This window comes from Leptonotus elevatus, chromosome 8, assembly GCF_054856555.1.
Source record: "Leptonotus elevatus isolate MCC_2025b chromosome 8, RoL_Lele_1.0, whole genome shotgun sequence".
Classification (NCBI taxonomy): Eukaryota; Metazoa; Chordata; class Actinopteri; order Syngnathiformes; family Syngnathidae; genus Leptonotus; species Leptonotus elevatus.
Window position 1 is genome coordinate 4,109,510 of NC_141246.1, and position 21,944 is coordinate 4,131,453.

At 40.5% G+C, this 21,944-nt stretch overlaps 1 protein-coding gene across 2 annotated transcripts in view; it reads left to right on the plus strand.

Annotated features, from left to right (window-relative positions):
• LOC147169311 (LIM and calponin homology domains-containing protein 1-like) overlaps positions 1 to 21,944 on the plus strand; it is a 31,198-nt gene that overhangs the window by 6,934 nt on the left and 2,320 nt on the right. Inside the window, exons 2-28 of one of the 2 annotated variants that reach the window (XM_086081771.1) lie at positions 205 to 275; positions 379 to 448; positions 703 to 809; positions 886 to 916; positions 988 to 1,098; positions 1,343 to 1,470; positions 2,925 to 2,995; positions 3,496 to 3,694; positions 3,757 to 3,900; positions 4,984 to 5,316; positions 5,421 to 5,666; positions 7,666 to 7,884; positions 8,993 to 9,319; positions 9,397 to 9,678; positions 10,496 to 10,696; positions 10,847 to 10,885; positions 11,540 to 11,669; positions 12,862 to 13,010; positions 14,047 to 14,307; positions 15,816 to 16,119; positions 16,202 to 16,525; positions 17,737 to 17,845; positions 18,592 to 18,617; positions 18,799 to 18,912; positions 19,856 to 19,948; positions 20,849 to 21,017; positions 21,326 to 21,425. In XM_086081771.1, the coding sequence (XP_085937897.1) occupies positions 205 to 275; positions 379 to 448; positions 703 to 809; positions 886 to 916; positions 988 to 1,098; positions 1,343 to 1,470; positions 2,925 to 2,995; positions 3,496 to 3,694; positions 3,757 to 3,900; positions 4,984 to 5,316; positions 5,421 to 5,666; positions 7,666 to 7,884; positions 8,993 to 9,319; positions 9,397 to 9,678; positions 10,496 to 10,696; positions 10,847 to 10,885; positions 11,540 to 11,669; positions 12,862 to 13,010; positions 14,047 to 14,307; positions 15,816 to 16,119; positions 16,202 to 16,525; positions 17,737 to 17,845; positions 18,592 to 18,617; positions 18,799 to 18,912; positions 19,856 to 19,948; positions 20,849 to 21,017; positions 21,326 to 21,425 (4,358 nt within the window). The remainder of the gene's footprint in view (positions 1 to 204; positions 276 to 378; positions 449 to 702; positions 810 to 885; positions 917 to 987; positions 1,099 to 1,342; positions 1,471 to 2,924; positions 2,996 to 3,495; positions 3,695 to 3,756; positions 3,901 to 4,983; positions 5,317 to 5,420; positions 5,667 to 7,665; positions 7,885 to 8,992; positions 9,320 to 9,396; positions 9,679 to 10,495; positions 10,697 to 10,846; positions 10,886 to 11,539; positions 11,670 to 12,861; positions 13,011 to 14,046; positions 14,308 to 15,815; positions 16,120 to 16,201; positions 16,526 to 17,736; positions 17,846 to 18,591; positions 18,618 to 18,798; positions 18,913 to 19,855; positions 19,949 to 20,848; positions 21,018 to 21,325; positions 21,426 to 21,944) is intronic. The other variant, XM_086081770.1, reaches the window with a different exon arrangement.

The following is a 21,944-nucleotide window of genomic DNA, read 5'->3' on the forward strand; positions in this document are numbered from 1 at the left end:
CATTAGCGCATCAGACTGGAGTAGATCATTACAATTCCTTGCACATCTATAGAATGAAGCAAAAATCATTGTCAATCAAATTATTTTGAATAAAAAAGGGTTCTTAATCGAAAATCGATTCCGAATCGAATCACAGACCCAAAAATCGGAATCGAATCGTGAGACATTCAAACATTCCCACCCCTACCATTTACTGTCTGGCAGGCGGTCACAGGGAAGAGCTTCGGAGACAAGGACTTCCGCAGCGCGCTGGAGAATGGCATCCTGTTATGCGAGTAAGAATGATGACATCACAAGGATGGCAACATCACACGCACACACATCAACCTCCTTCTAACCTTGGTTATCTGTTGCCCCCCCCCCCCCCCCCCCCCCAAGGCTTCTGAGTGCAATCAAGCCAGGTCTGGTCAAGAAGATCAACAGACTGCCCACCCCCATTGCCGGCCTGGTAAGGAGAAAAAAATAAGTTGCAAAGTCACCAAGCGACAGAAAGGATGCCATATCAAACATCATAAAAAGGATACTAAAGAAAAATGTAAATATGAATAGGGCCTGAGTGATTTATGATTTTATTTAGCTCTAAACCTTCTTTCCAAACCTTCCCTCCATCCGTCATAAAACTAGAAAATATATCCTGTTTGCTTGTATGGTTTAAATTGCTTTAAGGAGGAAAAAAAAAAAAACTTGTTTGTCCTCCTTTAGGATAACCTGTCAGTCTTCCTGCGGGGCTGCGAGGAACTTGGCCTGAAAGGTTCGCAGCTGTTTGACCCAGGAGACCTCCAGGACACCTCCATCCGAGCCAACCTCAAGTCAATAAATACACATTTATTTCCAGTAACAAAATGACTGTAATAATAGTGTTTAATAATCTCCTCTTCCCATCAGGGACTCCGATTGCAGCCGCAAACTGAAAAACGTGAGTTGCGTGTTTTCCCTCGCTTTGTAACCATTACGTTTCTCGTCTAACCCCTGGGTTGCGTCTTGCAGGTGCTCAACACCGTGTTCTGGCTGGGCAAAGCGGCCGGCGGCTGCGCCTCCTACAGCGGACCCACGCTCGACCTCAAGGAATTTGAGGGTCTGCTGGCAAACATGAAGGCGGTGAGTGGGGGAAGGAAGGATGGTTCGATGGACACAGAATAGCCAGGGAGGGTGTGCGGGGGTTGATTTTTGTTCTTGTCAGAAGAAGACATTCTTTTGTTTAGTTTCTCCCCTGTTTCGGGGAGACCAAATGGACTTATGCACTTATCCGATTCAATCTACGAATATATGCCCAAACTAAGAATCGAGGTTCCATTGATATACTGACTTGCCCTTTTGGCCTGTTCTGTTCCTGCGTGTGCAGGACAGCGAGGAGGCAGCTGACGGCTCGCAGAAGCGCAGCGTTCGAGACAGCGGTTACGACTGCTGGGACTCGGAGCGCAGCGAGTCACTGTCGCCGCCCAGACACACTCGGGACAACTCTCTGGACAGGTCAGGCAACACACAACTGTTGTGTGTGGATCATGTCGCGATAACAACAGGACAACAATAACAAGGATGCAAAAAAAAAAAAGTTTTTTAATTTTATAGCAGCCTTAAATAATTGCTATTTTGATTCCTAATCTGAAGTCTTGACATTTCCTAATTTTCTTGACCACACAGTACGATATGCTATATGTTAGCATGTGTTCACTAGCTAGCCACAATCAAAACGAGTTAGGTAGGTAGTTAGTTTAATGTGCCATTGGTGATATTGTTAGCTAATCACAGTCAAAGTTAGTTTAATAATTTTAATAATTGCCATATTGATTCCTAATCTGGAGTCTTGTTATTTCCCAATTTTCTTGACCCCACAGTACGATACGCAATATGTTAGCATGTGTTCACTAACTAGCCACAATCAAAACGAGTTAGGTAGGTAGTTAGTTTAATGTGACATTGGTGATATCGTTAGCTAATCACAGTCAAAGTTAGTTGTATAGGCCGGTGGGTTGGTTAACATTGTTTTGTATTTAGCTAGCTGGCTAGTTAGTGAGTTTGTTAGCCGGTGGCTAGGTAGTTAGTTTGCCAGTTTACTAACGAGCCGCTGTCAAAGTCAGCTAAATGGCCGGTTAGTCAGTTAGTATGCAAAAACGAGTTCAGCAGTTAGCTAACTAACTTAAAGTCAGCCGGTGAGTTTGTTAGGTAGCTAGCTGCCTAGTGTTGACTAATTACTGGTAACCTCTATCAAATTCATATAAATAGTTATTTAGTTAGGTAGCTAGTTAGCTATTTACAAAGGTGGGTAATGAGTTAGTTTGATTGTTAACACTAGCTAGACAGCTAGCTAGTTAACTGATATCATAGTTAGTTAGTTAGTAAACAGTAGCTAACTAGTTGGCTTGGTTATTTTTGACATTTATTAGTGAATTAAGTAGGTAGTTTTATGTTGCAGGTACCTGTTCAGTTAGTTAGCTCGTTGGTTGTCCTACTTGGATAGCAGTTTGCCAGCCAAGTAGTTGGTCTTTTAATTTGTGAACACTTGCAAGTTTGCTAACTAGCCACAATCAAAATCAGTTAGTTAGCTAGCTAACTAGCTCGCCACAATCAAAGTTAATTAGGTAGTTAGGTTGGTAGTTATCTAGGTAGGAGGTTAGCCAATAGTTTGCATTCTTTTTTTGCTTTACAGTTGACCAAATACAGTAATATATGTACACATCAACTTCCAAGCAGAATAGGATGGAAACCACTCAATACAGATATTGTATTTAATATATAATCTTCTTGTCAGCAGTCTGAAATTTCCCAGTTTTATAGAATGCAACATGTACGAAAACTGACTTTCTTCTCAAGCAGACTCACAAAAGGGGTCCTTCTTCGACTTCTCCACATTTGTAGCTCGATTGTCAAGTCCAACAATAAGACAATTCATTCGTGTTGTTAACAGTCTTTTGTTTTATTGACAGTTTGGACTCGTTTGGCTCACGTTCGCAGCACAGCCCTTCTCCCGATGTGGTCAACCGAGGCAACACAGAAGGTTCGTGACCACTAGAAATATTAAAATGATTCATAAGATGTGGCTGCTGACACGTCCTTCTTCTTTCTCAGAGCACATCAATTTAAGTTCCAATAATAGACTCAAGCATGTCAAACGGGGGGGTTTAACCTTGTTGTGCCACGTGGACAGCTGTGCGTGTCGTCATGCACATGTGTGTGTGTGTCCCAGATGCAGCATCCTGTGTATCCTGAAAGTATTCACAACTGCCTTCGATCTGTGATTTGAGACAATCCTATCTCGGAAATCTATGAATATTTTGTTTATGTACATGGCAAGATGACCATTATCTCATCCTCAATTTTAATTTCTGTCAAAGTAAAGCAAATATGATTATAGTTGTTGTTTGCAAACACCAGCTAGCAATCTGGCAACATTATTGTAGTTAGCTGGGTAGTTAATGATCATTAGGTAGCCAGGATGTTGCCTACTAACTAACAAACAGCTGGACGTTCTTAACTCTCTGATGACCTTAACGCCAGGAAGGGACGGCGACCCGGAGGCAGACGGCGGCAGGAAGCCCGACGTGCAAAAGGACGACATGTCGGCCCGGCGTGCGACCAGCGGCGAAGCGCGGACCCCCGTTGTTTTCAACCAGTTCCTGCCCAACCGAAGCAACGCCGGCTTCTACGTCCTGAACGCCAAGCGCAGACCTCACGCCGAGGATGGAGAGCAGCGCAGGTAATGACACTTTAGAAACATTTTCAAGTAAACCCGAGCTTGCCTAATGTAGCATCGAACAGTCCCGCTGAGGGCAAAAAGAACCCAAAGACCGTGACCTGGGCGCCGGACCACCAGGGTGAAAAGGAAGTGTGTGAGCGGAGCAGGCTGCAGAGGTTGGAGAAGGCAAGCATCAAAGTGATTCCTGCTGCCATTCGCTACGGAAGGTTAGCGCTTGTGAGCTTGTCTACTGAGTTGTGATTGGTCGTGGAACTCTTGCTTCTGGTTCAAAGCGATGAGTTGATTAATCTGATTCGTTGATTGTCTGGTGCTGTGGTGGCGGTGTTGGCCAACGACTAACTGCTTGAGAAGTGCTGACTCATTGTTTGTGGCAAAGGTTGGCATTCAAAAGAAATGTACTGCATCAATCACCCCATCGATTATCGATTGGTTATTCATTTATTTATTACGCTTCTTTTACACATATGTAAAGTTAGCAAGCCATAGCTGGAGGGTGAGTTAGTCAGTTAGTCAGTTAGTCAGTTAGTCAGTTAGTCAGTTAGTCAGTCAGTCAGTCAGTCAGTCAGTCAGTCAGTCAGTTAGTTAGTTAGGGAACAACAATCAAGTTAGTTAATAAACCAAAATCTAATTTAGTTAATTGTACTGGCAGTAGCAACAGTAAATAAAGTATAGTCTAAAGCTTGCGTCTTCATTATCTAGCCAACTAACCACAATCAAATTCAATGAGTTAGTTAGTTAGTTAGTTAGCTATTTATCTAGCAAAGATACAAAACAACAACATAACTATTAAGCTATGTAGCTAACTTACATCTAACTTTAGTTTCCTGTTAGTTGCTTGCTTACCTGCTAACTAACCAGAATCAAAGTACTTTAAGTTAGTTAGTTTGTTAGTTAGTTAGCTAGCTAGCTAGAAAACACCTGATTAGTTAGTTAGTTAGTTAGCTAGAAAACACCTGACTAGTTAGTTAGGACTTGATTGAACAATGCCAGTTAGTCAATCAGTTAGTCAGGGAGTTAGTCTTTTGTTGAGGTAGTATTTACTTAATACCTAATATTAACTTTCTAATGTCTGGGATCGATGGAGGTTTTTGGTATGCCCATTCCGAGTATGATGAGGTTTCCTCGGAGGAGGTCTTCGTTTTGGTTTTCGAGTCATCTGGATGGACTAATGGTCTCGTGGGGGCCAAATTAAACCCATGCACGTCACTAACGCTTGGCATCGTGGATCGTCACCGCGGCCCTCTTGGCATTCCTGCAATGAACTTGTTGCCGTCCCGTCTTCAACTCAGTCATTCCTCCTCCTCCGCCACCTCCCCCACCCCGGAGAGGCCAGCTTCTCCCAATATCATCCTTCGCCGCGATAACGACTTTTTGAGCTCGCAAAAATCCGCTTGGGACTCATCCTTGGACGGTGACTGCGAGGGTGAGGCGGAGGGCCAGAAGGTGCCGGACATTCGCAAAGATGACCTGGCCTCCCGACGGGCTCCTCGGGGCCCCGCGGTGCCCAAGGTGCATCGGTTTGTCATGGCACCACCGCTGCTTGAGTGCAGCAGCAAGGACCAGGAACGCTGGGAAGGCATCAGGCGATCCTCACAGAAAACGCTAAAAGACAAAGATATCAGGTTAGACCATGCACTGTTTTGTGTTTGTTTGAGTTACACGTTCATGCGTGTGTGGTTTTACCACCATCGGTTGCGCTCACGATTCTATCCCAACAACTGGACAGCGAGCCTGAGCAAATGCCCGATATCATTACCCGCCAAAAAGAAGACGAGGAGGAGCGTGAGGAAGAATCTGAGGATGCGGGAAAGGTGAAAGCGACACCCGACAAGCTGACGGACGACTTGGCTCTCAGACGGGCTCAGACTAGGCCACGCCCCCTCCAGCGAGACGGACCAGTGAGCTTGACGTCGGCTGCTATGAGCCAAGCCGACGTGCAGAAGTGGGAGAGGCTCAGGATGAGTGAACCCAGGTGCCCCCCCCCCCCCCCCCGAAACACACACAGACAATCATCAGTGCGTGCGTGACTGCGAGCGTGGGTAATTGTGTGTCTTCAAGTTGCCTTCCAAAATAAAAGCTAGTTTATGCATATATTATCATATCGAAAAAATAACGTTGAATTGTGTTGCCTTAATTGTAACATTCTTATTTGTGTAAAGAAGGTAACCAAGGTAAAAGCAAGTGTGTAGTAACAGGTGCAAGTCCAAACATTGAAGTCCAAAGTTGTGCACTTTAGAGGTACCACTGTACAGTCGCTTTAATACATTCGGTAAATCAGGAAGAAGACTAAGGATCCGTAAACATAAATCTTTAAAAGCACGCCCCCTAGTGGCTGCTTGTTTCCCCTTGAAAAGCAACTTTAAATCTCCTTTAGTTCCCCCTCGCTTGGCTCCTTTTCACCACTTTATTTATTCTCCTCATTATTGTGCACTTCATTGCCGTCTGACGGGCTCTGAAAGGGCAGGGAATGTGCCGGCCCTTAGTGTGTATGTGTGCGTGTGTGTGTGCGTGTGTGTCTGTGTCACAGAGGAAAAAAGAGGCAATTGTTGACTGTGTGCTGAGGCTTTTGTTTTTGGTCCTCCCGGCGCTGATGTCATTAGATCGCACAGAGGAGGTTTTGTGCGCCTGAACATCACTTGTAGAAAATGGCTGACATGCTAACATTTGCTATGCTAACATACAGCAAGATAGCGCTTATGCACTCAAGTTGCTAAGGCTGATCAATCATGATTTTACATTTAATCTTGTAGCACTGGGTGCGGTTGAGAGCAAGAATTTGTGAAATGCTAACATGCTAATCGTTGCTATCCCTAATAGGATCCTACTAACATAGCACGGCACGAGCCACATTGATTTTACAAACTGCCCTTTGGATTGATACTTTGGCAATTTTGAGAATTGCTAAAATGCTAGCATATTACATGCTGATATATTTAATAAGATAGCAGCCTGAGTGGCCTACATACAAAGACAAAGATAGCTTGATTAGGATTTTACAAACTGATTAGTAGCCCTTTTCACTATTACAAATGAGAATGGCTAAAATGCTAACCTGCTAATGGTTGCTACGAGCACTCGGACTCGCACGACGATACGCATTTGTAATTTGTATTGATGACCGAATAAAATAGAATGGGTTACTCAATGTACTTTGCGCCCAAAAACAAAACTAAACAAAAACATCATAGTCCAACAAATGAAAAATCCAATTTGATCAAAATGGTAAATGTGCAGTTGTGCACTTATATAGTGCTTTATCTTTAATATAGATAGCTTACACCGCCGCGTCAACATACAGAAAGGTTCATCTTTTTCGTTTAAAATAACTTCCCGCGCTAAACCATGCCTAATGACAAAACAAAGGATGTCTTTTTCTCTTTGGTCCTATTTGAAATCCATATAGTATGTTGCTACTAGCCTCATGCTAGCTAGCATGAAGCTAGGTTATCTCTCAGGTCAGGTGTCCAAGTTTGCAAACTCACTTTCGTTTGTTTCTGGCACGTCGTTAGCCGGCCAACAGCGAGACGATAGCTGGCCAAACATTCCCATAGCTACTTCTAATGGGAAAATTCTGATTCGGCATTTGTTTTCAAGGGCAATTTCGCTACTCAATTCAAGTCACTAGTACTAGTAGACTACTACCCGTTCATGCACGGCCCTAGTTGCTATGCTCTAATACAGCAAAATAGCCACCTGGGTGCGAAAAATCTCCAAAGCAGACTGATTAGGATCTTACATCCTGCCCTGGCTCAAGACCTAACATGCTAACAGTTGCTAAAGCGACTTGATTAGTATTTGCCATCCTGCCATATAGTTAGTTAGTTTGGCGCCACTAGAAATGAGAATGGCTAAAAAGCTAACAGTTGCTATGCTAACATAGCAAGAAGCAACCTCCTCTACTTCCTGTCTGATTTATCTGGAGTTGCTCATTTCTTCTCCGCTGTGTGTACTGTTCGTGTGTGTGTCTGTAGCGAGCCTGACCCCGTCCCCGTTTGTCAGGCTTGTCGGCAGAAAACGTACGCCAGTGGCGGACGGGGTTCCGGCAAATCGGTGCGGTTCGGGGGCGTGACCGAGATGGGGCGGCCAATAGGCGTGCCCGGGTCAGGGTTGCTAGGACGACTCCTCTCCCAAGCGACTGTCGCCGTGCCGACCATTGGCCTGGGCTCCCTGCTCTCAGAGCGGGAAGGCAGGTACAAACATGGCCGCTTGCACTGGTTTGGACTGGGGCCGATGATACAGTAGTTGCCTCATCAGAGTGCTCGTTAGCAGGCTTTGTATTTAAGCTTGTCGGGGCTGCAACTATGCATTTTCCCTGTTTGGTTTTTGCTTTTAATCAGAGAAAAGCATGTTATGCACCTCATTTTTACAGCTGATATGGTGAGAAAGTGGTATTAAATAATAAATGTGGCAAGATAGCAATTTGAGTTCAAAAAGTGCTCAGGCGAAGCAATGGTTTGTTTATTTGGTCTAATAATGGGTAGGATAATAATGAGAATGGCTAATATGCTAATATGTTAACACTTGCTCTGCTAAAAGACAGCAGGATAGCTACCCAGATTAAGAATACGGTAGTTAAATACAGATTTTATTTTGTGCTATTTTAAAACAGTGAAAATGGCTCAACTGTAAACATGCTAACAGTATGTATGCTAACACTACAAGAGACCAACCCAAGTATCAAAAGCAGTTAGATAGATTAAGACTGCTAACATGGTAACTGTTTCAGTGCTAATATAGCAAGCAGGTACAAAAAGCGCAGATAAATAAGAAATTCACGTTGTTCCCTGTAATTCTGTACTATTTAAAACAACAAGTAGAACCCTTTCCAAAAAAATCGTTGAGGCAGTTGTAGAAGGACTTTACATCCTGCTTGAATCGGGCATTATTACTAATGAGAACTGTTGGGATGCTAACATGCTAACAGGTGAAATGCTAACATATGGGGTGATAGTAACCTGAGTACAAAAAAAAGCACCAAGGCGGCAGTTCTAGTAAGCTTTTGCCTCTGGCTCTGTTTTCTGGTATCATTAGCTAACATGCTAACAGTTGCGATGCTAACATAGCACAAGATAGTAACCTAAGCACAAAAAAGTGCCAAGGCAATTGTATTCGAATTTTACATCCTGCTCAGTGGTCGCCTGGTCGGGTACTATTGCTATTTAAAATGTCTCAACTGCTAACTTGCTAACAGTTACAATGCTAACATATAGCCGTGTCCTTTATCATGCGCATGTGCGGTTTGGGCTATACGGCATTAGCACAGGCCGGTTTTTAGAGCTTTATGTGATACCCTCACAGCCTCACAGATGGAGGAACGGAGGAGGGCTTCTCACCCGGCTCTCCAAAGGCTCCTCGCTCTCTGGCCGAACTGGACGCTCGTCTGGCTCAATATGAGAGCAGTTTGAAGGAGGAGGAGGAGGAGGAGGAGGAGGAGGAGGAGGAAGGTGAGGAGAGGATACCAGACATTCAAAAAGATGACATGATGGCAAGGCGAACTGGAGTTTTCCACAAGCAAAGCGCATCTTCAGCATCTTACAACCGCTTCCTACCTTTGCCTGCCTCAAAGTACAAGGTCCAGGTTACTGTTCCGGGCACCAAGGAAGTGGACAGGAACAAGAACATCAGGTGGGGATATTTGGACATGTCAACTAACCAGCTCGCTTGTGTGGAATTCAAACATCTCACTGGAGTTTTTGTCACAGAGCGGAAGAAGGGAAAGTTCCCATTGAAAGTAACCCACACGCTCATATTGAGAGGGGACATGTTAATAATGATGATGATGATGATGATGATGATGATGAAAAGGAGCCTCTTCCGAACCCGGAGAAGGACGACATGATGGCTCGCAGGGCGGGATGGCTCCAAAAATCCAGTCCAGCCTTCAGGCAGTTTCTACCAGTGCCTGGTGCGCTTAAAAACAACACCATACAAAGTTGTGGAAGCAAGCAGGCGCCCAAGTGTGTGGAAAAGATGGCGAGCGAAAGGTACCTTTCGGGGTTTGCTGTTGGCGACTACAAAGTATTGACGAGACTTGGACTCGGATCCTTAATGAGCTGTATTTGAAAGTCTGCCTTGACAACTTTGAAGCTAATTGATCTTTTTTTTTTGCTCATCTTATTTTCCCTCGATAATCAATTTTCAATCAAACTGTTATTTATTGCACACACAATTTTATTTAAAATGACAATTGATGATTCCCAACAAAATTCAATCAAGAACATGAAAATAATCAGTGCGAAATCCTGTAATGTTAAAATTTTGGAAAATGTTTTACAAAGGTTAGCATGAGCTGTGATAAATTTGATTTCATTTCAGTGGACCCTCGCTATTTGCACAAAGATTTTCATGATTTTTTTTTTTATACACAGACTTAAAAAAAATAATCTTGAAAAATACGGAAACAGAAAAAATACAGACATTTAATTTACTATAATTTCATTTTATTTCAAATTTGTTGACTAAACTTGATCATTTCAAACCACGATAACAATCACAATGCTCTTTTATCATCATCAGTTTTCTACTCAAAGATGTGTTTAGTTCATCATTACATTTAATTCGATTCTATGATTTCATTTTCACTGTTAAATGTTAATCAAGCAAGTCAGTTATGAGCATAAAGGCAGAATTTTTGATACATCTCTTGTACTGGACTAGATGTCATAGGTGTACCTAATGTTGTGTCCGGTGAGTGTCGCGTCACCGTGGTTTGACACCAGCATGCGTGAAGTGGTTGCATTCCCGTCGTTCGGGAGACACCTGAGCTCGGGTTTGATCCAAATTGTCTTGCTCGGTGATCAGCGGCGGCGGCGGCGGCGGCCAACCTCTCGAAATCCTGCTCAGGAAGGAGAAAGTGGACGAGCAAAAAGAGAAGACAGCAGATGTGACAAATGTGGCCCTCCCGCCTAGAAGGGAGGCAGACTTAGGAAAGGCGAGTAAGACGGAGGATCCGGCGAGAAAGAAAGCCTCCTGGGTGGGGGATGACGATCTGCCGCCAATGATGTGAGACGCCTTCCCAATTTTGTAATGCATGCGTCTTTCTTTCCTTCCATTGAAGTATTGATCGAATATGTTTGAATTGAATTCCCGAAATTTTTGGGCCTGCTCGGACCCTCACGTTCCCGTTTTGTTCACTTCATTTTGTCCTTCCAGGATGAGCCGGAGAGTCGCTTTTATGCCGGCGGATGCCGAGTAAGTTTGTCAGCGCGGATGTGGACGACTCTCTGCATGCTAATAACAAACTTTTTTGCACAGTTGAACCTCTGACGTCACTTTGGAAAACATTTTTTAAGCTGTCAGCATCATAGGACCCTTTATGAACTTTTTTTTTGGAGTCACATTGACTATCATGTCAACAAACTGTAGTTACGGTAGTCGTATGTTTTTTTGGGGTTTGGTCACGTGACATTCGCAACGCGAGCCCGAGGGCAGTTGTGTTAATTTCAGTCAGCAGTAGAGGGCGGTATGAAAACTTCTTCTTCTTATAGTACGAATGAAATACCTGACTAGTGGGAGTACATGCAACATATATATATATATAAATAAATAAAAAACAATGCTTGCTGAGTAATGACTTTAGAGGTTCCACTGTTTTATGGCTAAAGCTAACATGCTTCAAACTGTTTTTTTTTTTCTGCTCATTGCTAACATGCAGCTTTTTACTGTCATCTTTTTCTTTTTTATATTTAATTCAGATTTGCTCGCTGGGCTCCATTAATACACTCAATGTTGGCAGTTTGTGGTTTCCTTTGCTCCTCGATCAATTTATTGCTTTCCTTGTTTTTAACACGTGCATTGTGGTGGCCAGTATTGCGCGTTCTGACAAAAGTGGACTGTCCTGTTCAGGAGCGTGAGCATGAGCGACATGGTTGACCAGGACGAGGCGGGACACTTGCCGCAGCTCAGCCTGTCACGCTACGAGCGCATGCACGAGCAGTACAACAATTTCGAAGATGAGGACGACCAGTGGCAAAGTGTAAGAATTGACGCACACATTTTTGTTCATATTTATTGACATTTTTGGGCCAAACGAAAATATATAATGCCAAATGCCATCTGGATCATATCTTGATTGGTATTGAAGTCAATATAATTTTTCTTTTCAAATGATAAAATGTGACCAAAATATTTGCTAACAAAAAATACCCCCATTGCATTATTTTGTGGTTATTTTTCTATATATTCTGCCAAAAGTCACCCCTATTGAATTTTGATTAAACAATTTCTATATATTTTTATTCAAATGATAGGCTTTGGCAAAAAAAAATTTGGACATTTTTATAACCAAAATAATTTCTTTATAGTGTTGTTAAGATCTTTTCAAAACCAACAAAATCTTAGGAAATTTGGAGAATATTTTGATTAAACTGATTATATTACAGCATTTTTCTGGGAGAGAAAAAGGATTTGACAAAAACATTTTTGGAAAAAATCCATCTAATCTTCCACTTATATTCATTTTTATTCATTTTTATTTTTATTCAAGTGATAGGGTTTAATTTTTTTTATTGTGAAATTTCACCTAGTCAGAGATTTATTTGTAAATTAAACTTTTATAAAATTGCTAAAAATGATATATTTTTTTAATGTCCTGCCAATATCTTTAGAAAATATCTTCAAGGCATCTTGATCAATTTTGAAGAAGTAGGGGAGCGTAATACATTAATATAATTTTAATTATCTTTTTCAAATAAATGGATTTAACAAAAAATTTGAGAACATCGTTTGCATTAAAAGGATTTCTGTGTTGGATTTGGATTTTCTCGATTAGATATTACAGCTTTTTTTTTCATATAAGTACAAATAAAAGTTTTTTTTTTTTACTCACTACTAAAATATACTCAATTTTCACAGTTTTTTTTTTTATAACTACAGAAATCTTTGCAAAACTATCAGCCAAATGCTGTCGGGACCAGATTTTGATGAATGCTATTTAAAAGTGACCCTGCAGACACATTTTATAAACAAAAGCAAATATGTGGACATTTTTACAGTTAAAAACACTAACGACATTTGTCTTTCATAACCCGTCCTAAAAAATTCCAGAATGATATATCAACCAAAATACCTCTGTAGAGAACTGCACACAAAACTGACGATATTGACTGTTTTGATGCATTAATTAGATTTTTTTTTTTGGGGGGGGGACAAATGCATTCATGGTACAGGACTTGGCCCGTTGGAAGAACCGCCGGCGCTGCGCCTCGCAAGAGCTGATCAAGAAGGAAGAGGAAAGGAAGAGGATGGAAAAGATGACTGGCGAAGGAGGCGACAAGAGGAAGAGCATCAAGACCTACAAGGAAATTGTGGAGGAAAAGTAAGTGTCACATGGGAGAGGAAGTTCAGACCCCTTTTTAGGCTGCTTCGTGTTGTACTCCACCGTCCGTCTCCTCTTGGATACAAATAAAGAAGTCATTAGATAAACAACTAGAAATCTTGTTTTTACAACTATCAAGTTTTCTCCTCCATGAGAATGTCTCGTTCCCACAGATGCATTCAATGCCCTTTGTTTGTTTACAGATAGAAAACGTCATTCATTTTGGAATTGCACTGCAAAAAGGACTGTAGAAAATTTAACAAAAAAAGATAGTAAAAAAAAAAAAGAAGAAAATTATTACTTCAAATAAGCAAAATTATCTGCCAACAAAACAAGAAAATTTTACTTAAATTTACCTGTAAGATTTAGAAAAATAAGAAAATAATACTAGGCCCTATACTATTCTTGAAAGTAGTATTTTCAGACAAGTAATGTCGACTTTTTTCAAGCTGTACTAAATACAACTATTTACTTAAAATACATGAGTATTTTTTTTATATATAAGTTAGCCTGAATGTCAAGGGTCCCATTTTTTGTCATGACCTAGCCAGGAATTGAACCCACAACCTTCAAGTCTATGGGTAGACACTCTACCACTACACCACTGAGCTGGTATTGAAAGAAGGACAAATGAGCTCAGTAAATATAATTAAATGAACCATATTGCATTCGTCTGTTTTCATACTTGTATTTTTTTCCATTTATCTTATTACTAGATTATGCAAAATTTTAAAATAAGCAAACTCTTGAAATCCCAGTTCCTTTGATGTTGGTTAATTGTCATTTTAAAATGTTTGAAATGCTTGTTTTAATCCTCACAGTACTTAACTGGCTGTTAACACTCAATGCCAAGACTGCTTGATCAAATAAGATAATTAAGTATCTTAAAATAAGCACAATAAATTTAAGAAATTATATCTTACTTAAGATTTTATTTTTTGCGGTGTGGTGAGATTCTCAGTGGTTGTTACACAAGCCAGATTGAAACTGAATGCTTTTAGTGGCTGCTTGAAAATATCAATCCGTGTTTTCTCAGGGAGCGACGAGAGGCGGAGCTGTGCGAGGCGTACCGCAGTGCGGCCACGCCAGAGGAGGCGGCCGTGGTTCTGCAACGCTACGCTCTCCGTTTCACCATCAGCGACGCCACGCTGGACTTCTTAAAGCTGCCTCGCTCCACCGCAAACCCCGACGCGGCCCCAAACCAGGCCCAGCGCGAGCACAAAACGCTTTGTGAAGACGCTGAGCCAGAATCAACACGGCAGAAGGCGTGTGAAAACTTGCACAAGGAGGTGGAAAAGTAAGTGTACGTTTTTTTACTAAATAGTAGTGTTGTGCCAAAAAAAGCGATTCTCATAAGAATTCGCGATTCTTATTTAGTGCGATTCAGAATCGGTTTTAAATGTCCCAAAATCGATTTTATTGAAATTATTTTATACTGTCTTCCCTTTGTTTGTGTGTGCCTTTATTGGGAGTGCTGTTCATGTGGTACCCGATTTGGCCATTTAGGGGCAGTGTGGTTCCACGCGGTCTGATACACTGTTAAGTTGTAGCCACATTAGAGAGTAGAAGGAAAAAGCCTTAGCGAGTCAGACTGGAGTAGATCATTACGATTCCTTGAACATCTATAAGTTGAAGCAAAAATCATCGTCAATCACTTCATTTTGAATCAAAAATCGTTCTTAATCGAAAATCGGAATCGAATCGTGTCGCGAGATATTCAAAGATTCCCACCCCTACTAAATAGCTTCATTAAGTCATAAATAAAATAATAAATACAGTCTTTCTTGGGTGCTCAAATTGCCAGCCTTCAGTATTTGCACATTCAAATCAAGTCAACTTTATTTGTATAGCTCTTAATCACAAAATAGTTTTAAAGGGCTTCCTTCACAGGCCCACAGTCGTCACTGCCGCCTAGCTTCTAAACTCAAGCCAACTTTGACACAGAGGTCTCTATTGTTATCAATTTCTTGCTTGCATGCGTATCTTTACACAGCTCACCATGGATTGAGTTGCCAAACACCGAAATGTGGTATTATACATTATATTGCAACCTAAGCATCACAAAATCCTATTCAATTGCTTAAATAGTTGTTTTTTTTACATGTCATGTCCGGCCAAAAAGGCTTTAATACTTAATAAAAGCAACCCACTGTGGCTACATCATCTATCTTGCAAAACTCTTTTTCCAAGATCTTAGAGCCATGAGCGATGCAATAGACAAAATGATGAAGCGAGTAAGCAGCGTAAATTACTATATTATTTACACAAATTTACTTTTAAAGTAAGCACAAAAGCCTCACAGTGATACATTTTTAACAAAAGACTTCATAACTCCACTGGTTATTGTCAGCCAGACTTCCAATCTTGAGGCCAGATAATGCGCGCGGCTCCCGCAGAGTGAGCAAAAAGGGCGGAGTTTTCAACACTTCTCGGACATTTCAAGAGAGTTAATTGATTTTTCGCAAGATATTGTCACTACTTTAAATAAAAAATGAAAGATGACGTAGGGACAGACCAATATTATCAATTTGTGAAAAACAGGAAATTGACCATATTTGGACATATAACGTTTCCATCTTACAGCGCTGATGTATTTCAATTCAATTTCAATTCCGTTTTTGTTTAGATGGCGCCAAATCACAACAATCAGAGCACTTTACTGATGGAGCAGGTCAAAAAAACACAAAAGATTAAATGAGCCACAACTGGCCTCAACTGAACCCCAATTAAACCCTCAACTGAACCTCACGGACGCAAGGATAGACAACATTTTACAACTGCATGCCTTCTGCAACCTCTGTACAGGTTTCCCGGCGATCAAGTCATGCCACTTGCCCCCTCCAGAGGGCCACCGACCTCAGAAAGCACACCTCCTCATTCCCGAGAAACCCACAAACCTCCGAGCCAAACATCTCCTCACAAAGCAGAACCAGCGGCCAAAGCGGATGCACAACCCCGACCGCCATTACCTCCAAAACCTAAACCTCATCCGCCTCACTCTGCAAAGCCGGCCCTCGCGCTGACGTCGCCTCCGCCTCAGCCCTCCAGACCCGTCCCCCTGCTGGCGGCCAAGCCCTATCGCCAGCCACGCAGCACGCATGGAGTCAAGGTAAGGAAATGTCTTTTGGGTCTCCATTAAAAAACAAAACAAAAAAAAAACACACACCACTGTTTGTGCGTGTAACATTAAGATGGACGGCCTCGTGCGTGTGAATGGCGACACGGGCACTTCGCCGCTACATTCGCCGGCAGAGAAGAGCGTCCTGGTCACGCAGGTTGAGAATGAGGCCTCCTCTATGCCGGAGACGCGAGACAGGTCGCCACCTCCCCAGGCGGCGAAGTCCTCCTCCTCCACCTCCTCCTCCTCCTCCTCGTCATCCTTCTCGTCTTCGCCGTCCTCCACCATCAGCTCGCTGTTCAGCGGGAGGAACTGCGTCACCAAAACCACCATCGTCACTGAACTCACTCAGACGCTGGTGGAGCCACACGGCCTGGACATCGACAGCCACTGCCAGGTTACAACACTTTTTTGAAGGCACTAGTCAATCTATTTTGATTTAAAAAAATATATATATATTATTAAAACTCATTCACTGCCATTGACGGCTATAAAATTCATTTCAATTTCAGTTAGTTTAGCATTTTTTCCCCACTTTTGTTAACAAGAGTAGGAAAACCTAGAAAAAAAATATTGTACATTTAGAACAGATATATAAAATTTGTGATTTATTGTGAATTAACCAGTGAAATCATGCGATTAATTACGAAAAAATGACGCACCTAATTTTTAATAATCTTCTTTTTTTTTTAAGGCAATACATTTTTTTAATCGTAATTAATCGCATGACTTCACTAGTTAACTCTTGATTAATCACAAATTGTATATCTGTTCTAAATGTACAATAAAAAATGTCTAGGTTTTCATACTCTTCTTAACAAAAGTGGGAAAAAATGTTAAACTAATAGAAATAGTTCAAATGAATTTCTGACGTCTATAGCCGTCAATGGCAGTGAATGAGTTAACTCATTCACTGCCATTGACATCAAAAATTCATTTTAACAATTTATATTAGTTTAACATTTTTTTCCACTTTTGTTAACAAGAGTATGAAAACCTAGCCTTTTTTTTTTAATAATCTTTTTTTTTTAAGAAAAAAAGAAAAGATTGTTAAAAATTAGGGATTTTTTAATTTTTTTTATTGTAATTAATCGCATGAGTTCAATAGTTAACTCACGACTAATCACAAATGTTATATCTGTTCTACTAATGTACAATACATTTTTTCTAGGTTTTCATACTCTTGTTAACAAAAGTGGGGGAAAAAAAGTTAAACTAACAGAAATAGTTCAAATGAATTTTTGAAGTCTATAGCCGTCAATGGCAGTGAATGAGTTAATTAATGTCTTTATTGCTTTAAGGTCCAAAAAATTTGATGAATGTCCATGCGGAAAGACGAAATATTGGTTCCGGCCCTTCTAGGTCGCACAAATATGTATTTTGATGTCAATATCGACTTTAACGGGAAAATCTGACTTAAGTCGAAATTGGGGTTACATCACCAGCGTAGGAACGGAACGCCGCCGTAACTTGAGGACTCCCTGTAATAGATATATAATCTATTTCTATTAATTTCAATGTATGTCCACGCACACGCCCACATACTGTATATAATGTAAACACCTGTCTGTCCATTGACATACACTGTATTAAACATTGGATTTTCAGGTGAATGAAAGTGCGAGCGTTGAGAAATCGCCAGAGGAAAAGCTTTGTCAGTCGCCATTATCATCGACTTCAATAACCAGCATACAAGAATGTTGTCCCAGTGTCTCAGGTATGGCTCCATCGGACCTGACCAATATGGAAGCCGATTCGGCCAATTCATTAAAAAATATTTTATGACTAAAATGACTACTTTTAGAGGGGCAGGGGGCGTGACCATCATTATTTTGTTGTAATGTGTAAATAAGACAACAACAACAAAAATCTGACCATTTAAAAAAAGCTCATATCATCTGATTAATTCTACTGATTAACTCATTCACTGCCATTAACAGCTATAGACGTCAACAATTCATTTGAACTATTTCCATTAGTTTAGTTTTTTCAATTTTTGTTAACAAGAGTATGAAAACCTAGATTTTTTTTGTACATTCAGAACAGATGTAAAATTTGTGATTAATCGTGAGTTAACTAGTTGTCATGGCGAATAATTACGATTATAAATTTTAATCGCCTGAAGCCCCTAATTTTTTAATAATCTTTTTTTTCTTTCTTTTTTGTAATAATCTTTTTTTTTTTTTTAAGAAAAGATTATTAAAAATTAGGGGCGTGTACTATTTTTAATCGTAATTAATCACATGACTTCACTAGTTAACTCACGATTAATCACACATTTTATATCTGTTCTAATACAATATAAAAAAACACTAGGTTTTCATACTCTCGTTAACAAAAGTCGGAAAAATGTTAAACTAATAGAAATAATTCAAATGAATTTTTGACGTCTATAGCCGTCAATGGCAGTGAATGAGTTAATCATACTCAGAATGAAAGGTCACGTGTGTTTTTCCTCCACAGAAATCCAAGAGGAGAGCAGTATGAGCGTGAGTACCCTCATCAACTTGTTGTTCTTAGCTCCGCCTCTCCTTCATTCTTCAATCGGACCTCGTGTTTACCCCTCGTCTCCACTTGTCCTCTGACCTTTCCTCTTTTTCTGTCCTTTTGCTGTCTCGACATGCGTGTCTGTGTGTCTTTTGTGTGTGTGTGATTGTGGAATGGGGGTAGATTGAGACCCCCATGTTGAACTTGGCTAAGCGTGTTAATCATTGGGTCTGGGACCCCAATGAGGAGCGTAAGCGGGTGGAAAGGTGGCAACAGGAGCAGGAGCGCCTCCTACAGGTACACCGGTGGTAATGCTTGTGTGTGTGGGTTGTGTGTTGCCATGGCTACAAGCGTATTGTTTACCACATACAAGATTGCGTTTACACTCATGGGACACTTCATTAGGTGCTTTAATTCATTTATTGCCAATGACGGCTATAAAATTTGAACTATTTCTATTAGTTTAACTAGTGAAGTTATGAGATTAATTACGATTAAAAACTTTAATCGCCTGACGCCCCAAATTTTTTATAATATTTTCTCTCCTTTTTTTTTAATTCATTCACTGCCGTTGACGGCTATAAACGTCCAAAATTTATTTTAACTATTTCTATTAGTTTTACATTTTTTTCCACTTTTGTTAGCAAGAGTATGAAAACCTAGAATGTTGTTATTGTACATTTAGAACAGATGTGAAATTTGTGCTTAATCGCGAGTTAACTAGTGAAGTCATGAGATTAATTACGATTAAAAACTTTAATCGCCTGACGCCCCCCATATTTTTAATATTTTCTTTCCTTTAAAAAAAAAATTCATTTCCTGCCGTTGACGGCTATAAACGTAAAAAATTAATAATATTTCTATTAGTTTAAAAAAAATGCCACTTTTGTCAACAAGAATATGAAAACCTAGAATTTTTTTATTGTACATTTAGAACAGATATAAAATTTGTGATTAATCGTGAGTTAACTAGTGTAGTCATGCGATTAATTAAAATAAAATAAAAAACTCTTGCCCACTAATTTTTAACATTTTTTTTTTAATGAATTGATGGCAGTGAATGAGTTAGGTGCGCCTAACGAAACTTTATGAATGGGAAATTTACACAAATACTTTCCATGACTAACTAACAGCCCACTACTGAACTGAACGTACTTTTCTAGCATGTTGTAACTTATTTCCATGCATCTCTGTTTTTGGTTCTTCTCTTATGGTGACTTTGAGGTTGTGCTTCTTAAAGGAGCAGTACCAGAAGGAACAGGAGAAGCTGAAGAAGGAGTGGGAGAAAGCGCAACTGGAGGTACAGGAGGAAGAACGTAAGCACAACGAAGAGGTACGTCCGCCTTCCTACTCTCGTGTCCTCTTTATGGCAAGCAGTTTGAACATTTATTCCATAGTCTACTAGTGCACTCGTACTGTGTTCTCTTTGTCCTATCTAATAAGACACTTCAACGGACTAATAGTCTAATTAACTGTCTTACGAGTGATGTTTTTCCCCACCGATGCCTTCCACTACTGTTTGTTGTCATTTCTGTCCTTGTTTACATCTCACATTTCACTAGTGGTACTAGATGTCAACTAGTGTACAGTTTTGCCTCACTAGTAACATGTAGTTGTTGTGCACATAATTGTAATACAGTAGTGGGGGGGGGGGGGGGGGGCGTCACTAGTAAGACAGTCATCATGCTAGTGCACAGAAATGTCATGCAGTAGTGGAAAAAAAGCAAAAATAAATTGCGGTTCTACTAGTGCCAAGTCAGGGGTGTCAAGCACACGGCCCGTGGGCCAGAACCGGTCCCTCAGGGAGTCCAATATGGCCCATGAGGATCGAACACCAGTTTTTCACTAAAATTATCTGTTGTTCCTAATTTTGTCCATTGGAGGGCGCACTGACTTAAATGTCATTTTGAAATTTGGCTATTGCTGAGCATTTGATGCAAAAATTCTGCGCTCACTTTTGTTAAGAAATTATTCTGCAATAATATCATGATAAATGGGAATATTTTAAGAATGTGCAAGTAACCCCCCCCCAAAAAGGACATATTTTGACCTGTCGTTATTGAGATCAAATCTGAATTTTGAAAATGGCCCCCGAATTAAAATGAGTTTGACTCCCCTGGTCTAAGTAGTGTGGGCTAAGACTATACTCAGTGCACTAGTGGAATATTGAATATGCTCAAAAATGCTCAAACAGCTTCCATACTTACTATTTTGCCTTCATTCGCTCCTCCAGGAGAGGAAGATCTTGGAGGAAACTGTAGCGCCCCTCAACGCCTGCGTGAGGACCACGTCGCTCCCTCCTGGAGAAAAAAAAAATGACAGCCAGTTTGTGCAGCAAAACGGCCACAAAGACACGAGAGGAAGTGAAGAGCAGCATGCGTCCAAGCTGCACTTTTTGCAGGGTGAGACATTTACAGCACTGGATTTTCGGACATATCTGCTCCACATAAAAAAATACAATAAAATAAAATAATCATAATAATACGTTTTTGGGAGGAAGCCGAAATGCTCACAGGAAACTTTCCTAAGCAACATACAACCCTGGGATTCAAACCTGCAATCTCCAAACTAACCACTAGCCTGCCACTTTTTTGGGTCACTTGTAAAAGTAAAGTGTAAAAACCTTAAAACTTAATAAATAAAAAAATCAAGAATGTCAAAAAAAAAAGAAGAAGAAGCAAAACAAGTCATTTGTGGCGCTTTCTTTCAGACGCCGTCTACGATACTGAGCCAGCCAAGAAGTCCGCCATGTGGAAGACAGCCTCTCTGGACCGGAACACTCAGCCCAACCCACCACACGGCGTTAAAAGGTATCTTTGATCTGAAGTCATTTTGAAGTCAAATGCAGTCCTGAATAGAGAAAAGGCATTTGTTTCATATGAAGGAATGCTGATCAAAAGCAAGCCTTAGTTCCAATTTTGACATAGAGTGGTGCCTTTAGAAGCTAGTTTAATTCATTCCGTGCTCATAACTCAAAACACATGTATCTCAAATCTTCTTTTGCCATTGAAATGAATTGAAATGCCGTTAATCCGCTCTAAAAAAAAAGAAGAAAAAATTGTTGACATGTATATTTTAATAATTAAAAAAAAATAGCACTCCATAATGTACCTCATAAAAGTATGCCTTAATTGCATAATTAAATACAACTGATGAAGAATTTAAAAAAATGGTCATACTGCTCTAATATTAGTAATTCCACGCGGAAGATCAAGATTATAAGACTGTGAATGTTGTTATATTGTCTATCAACATGTTGTTGAGCCATTTACGTTCAATCTTTTGTTTAAAGGGTTAAAGCGCTGCAGCATAGAGGCTAAGCGTTAGCA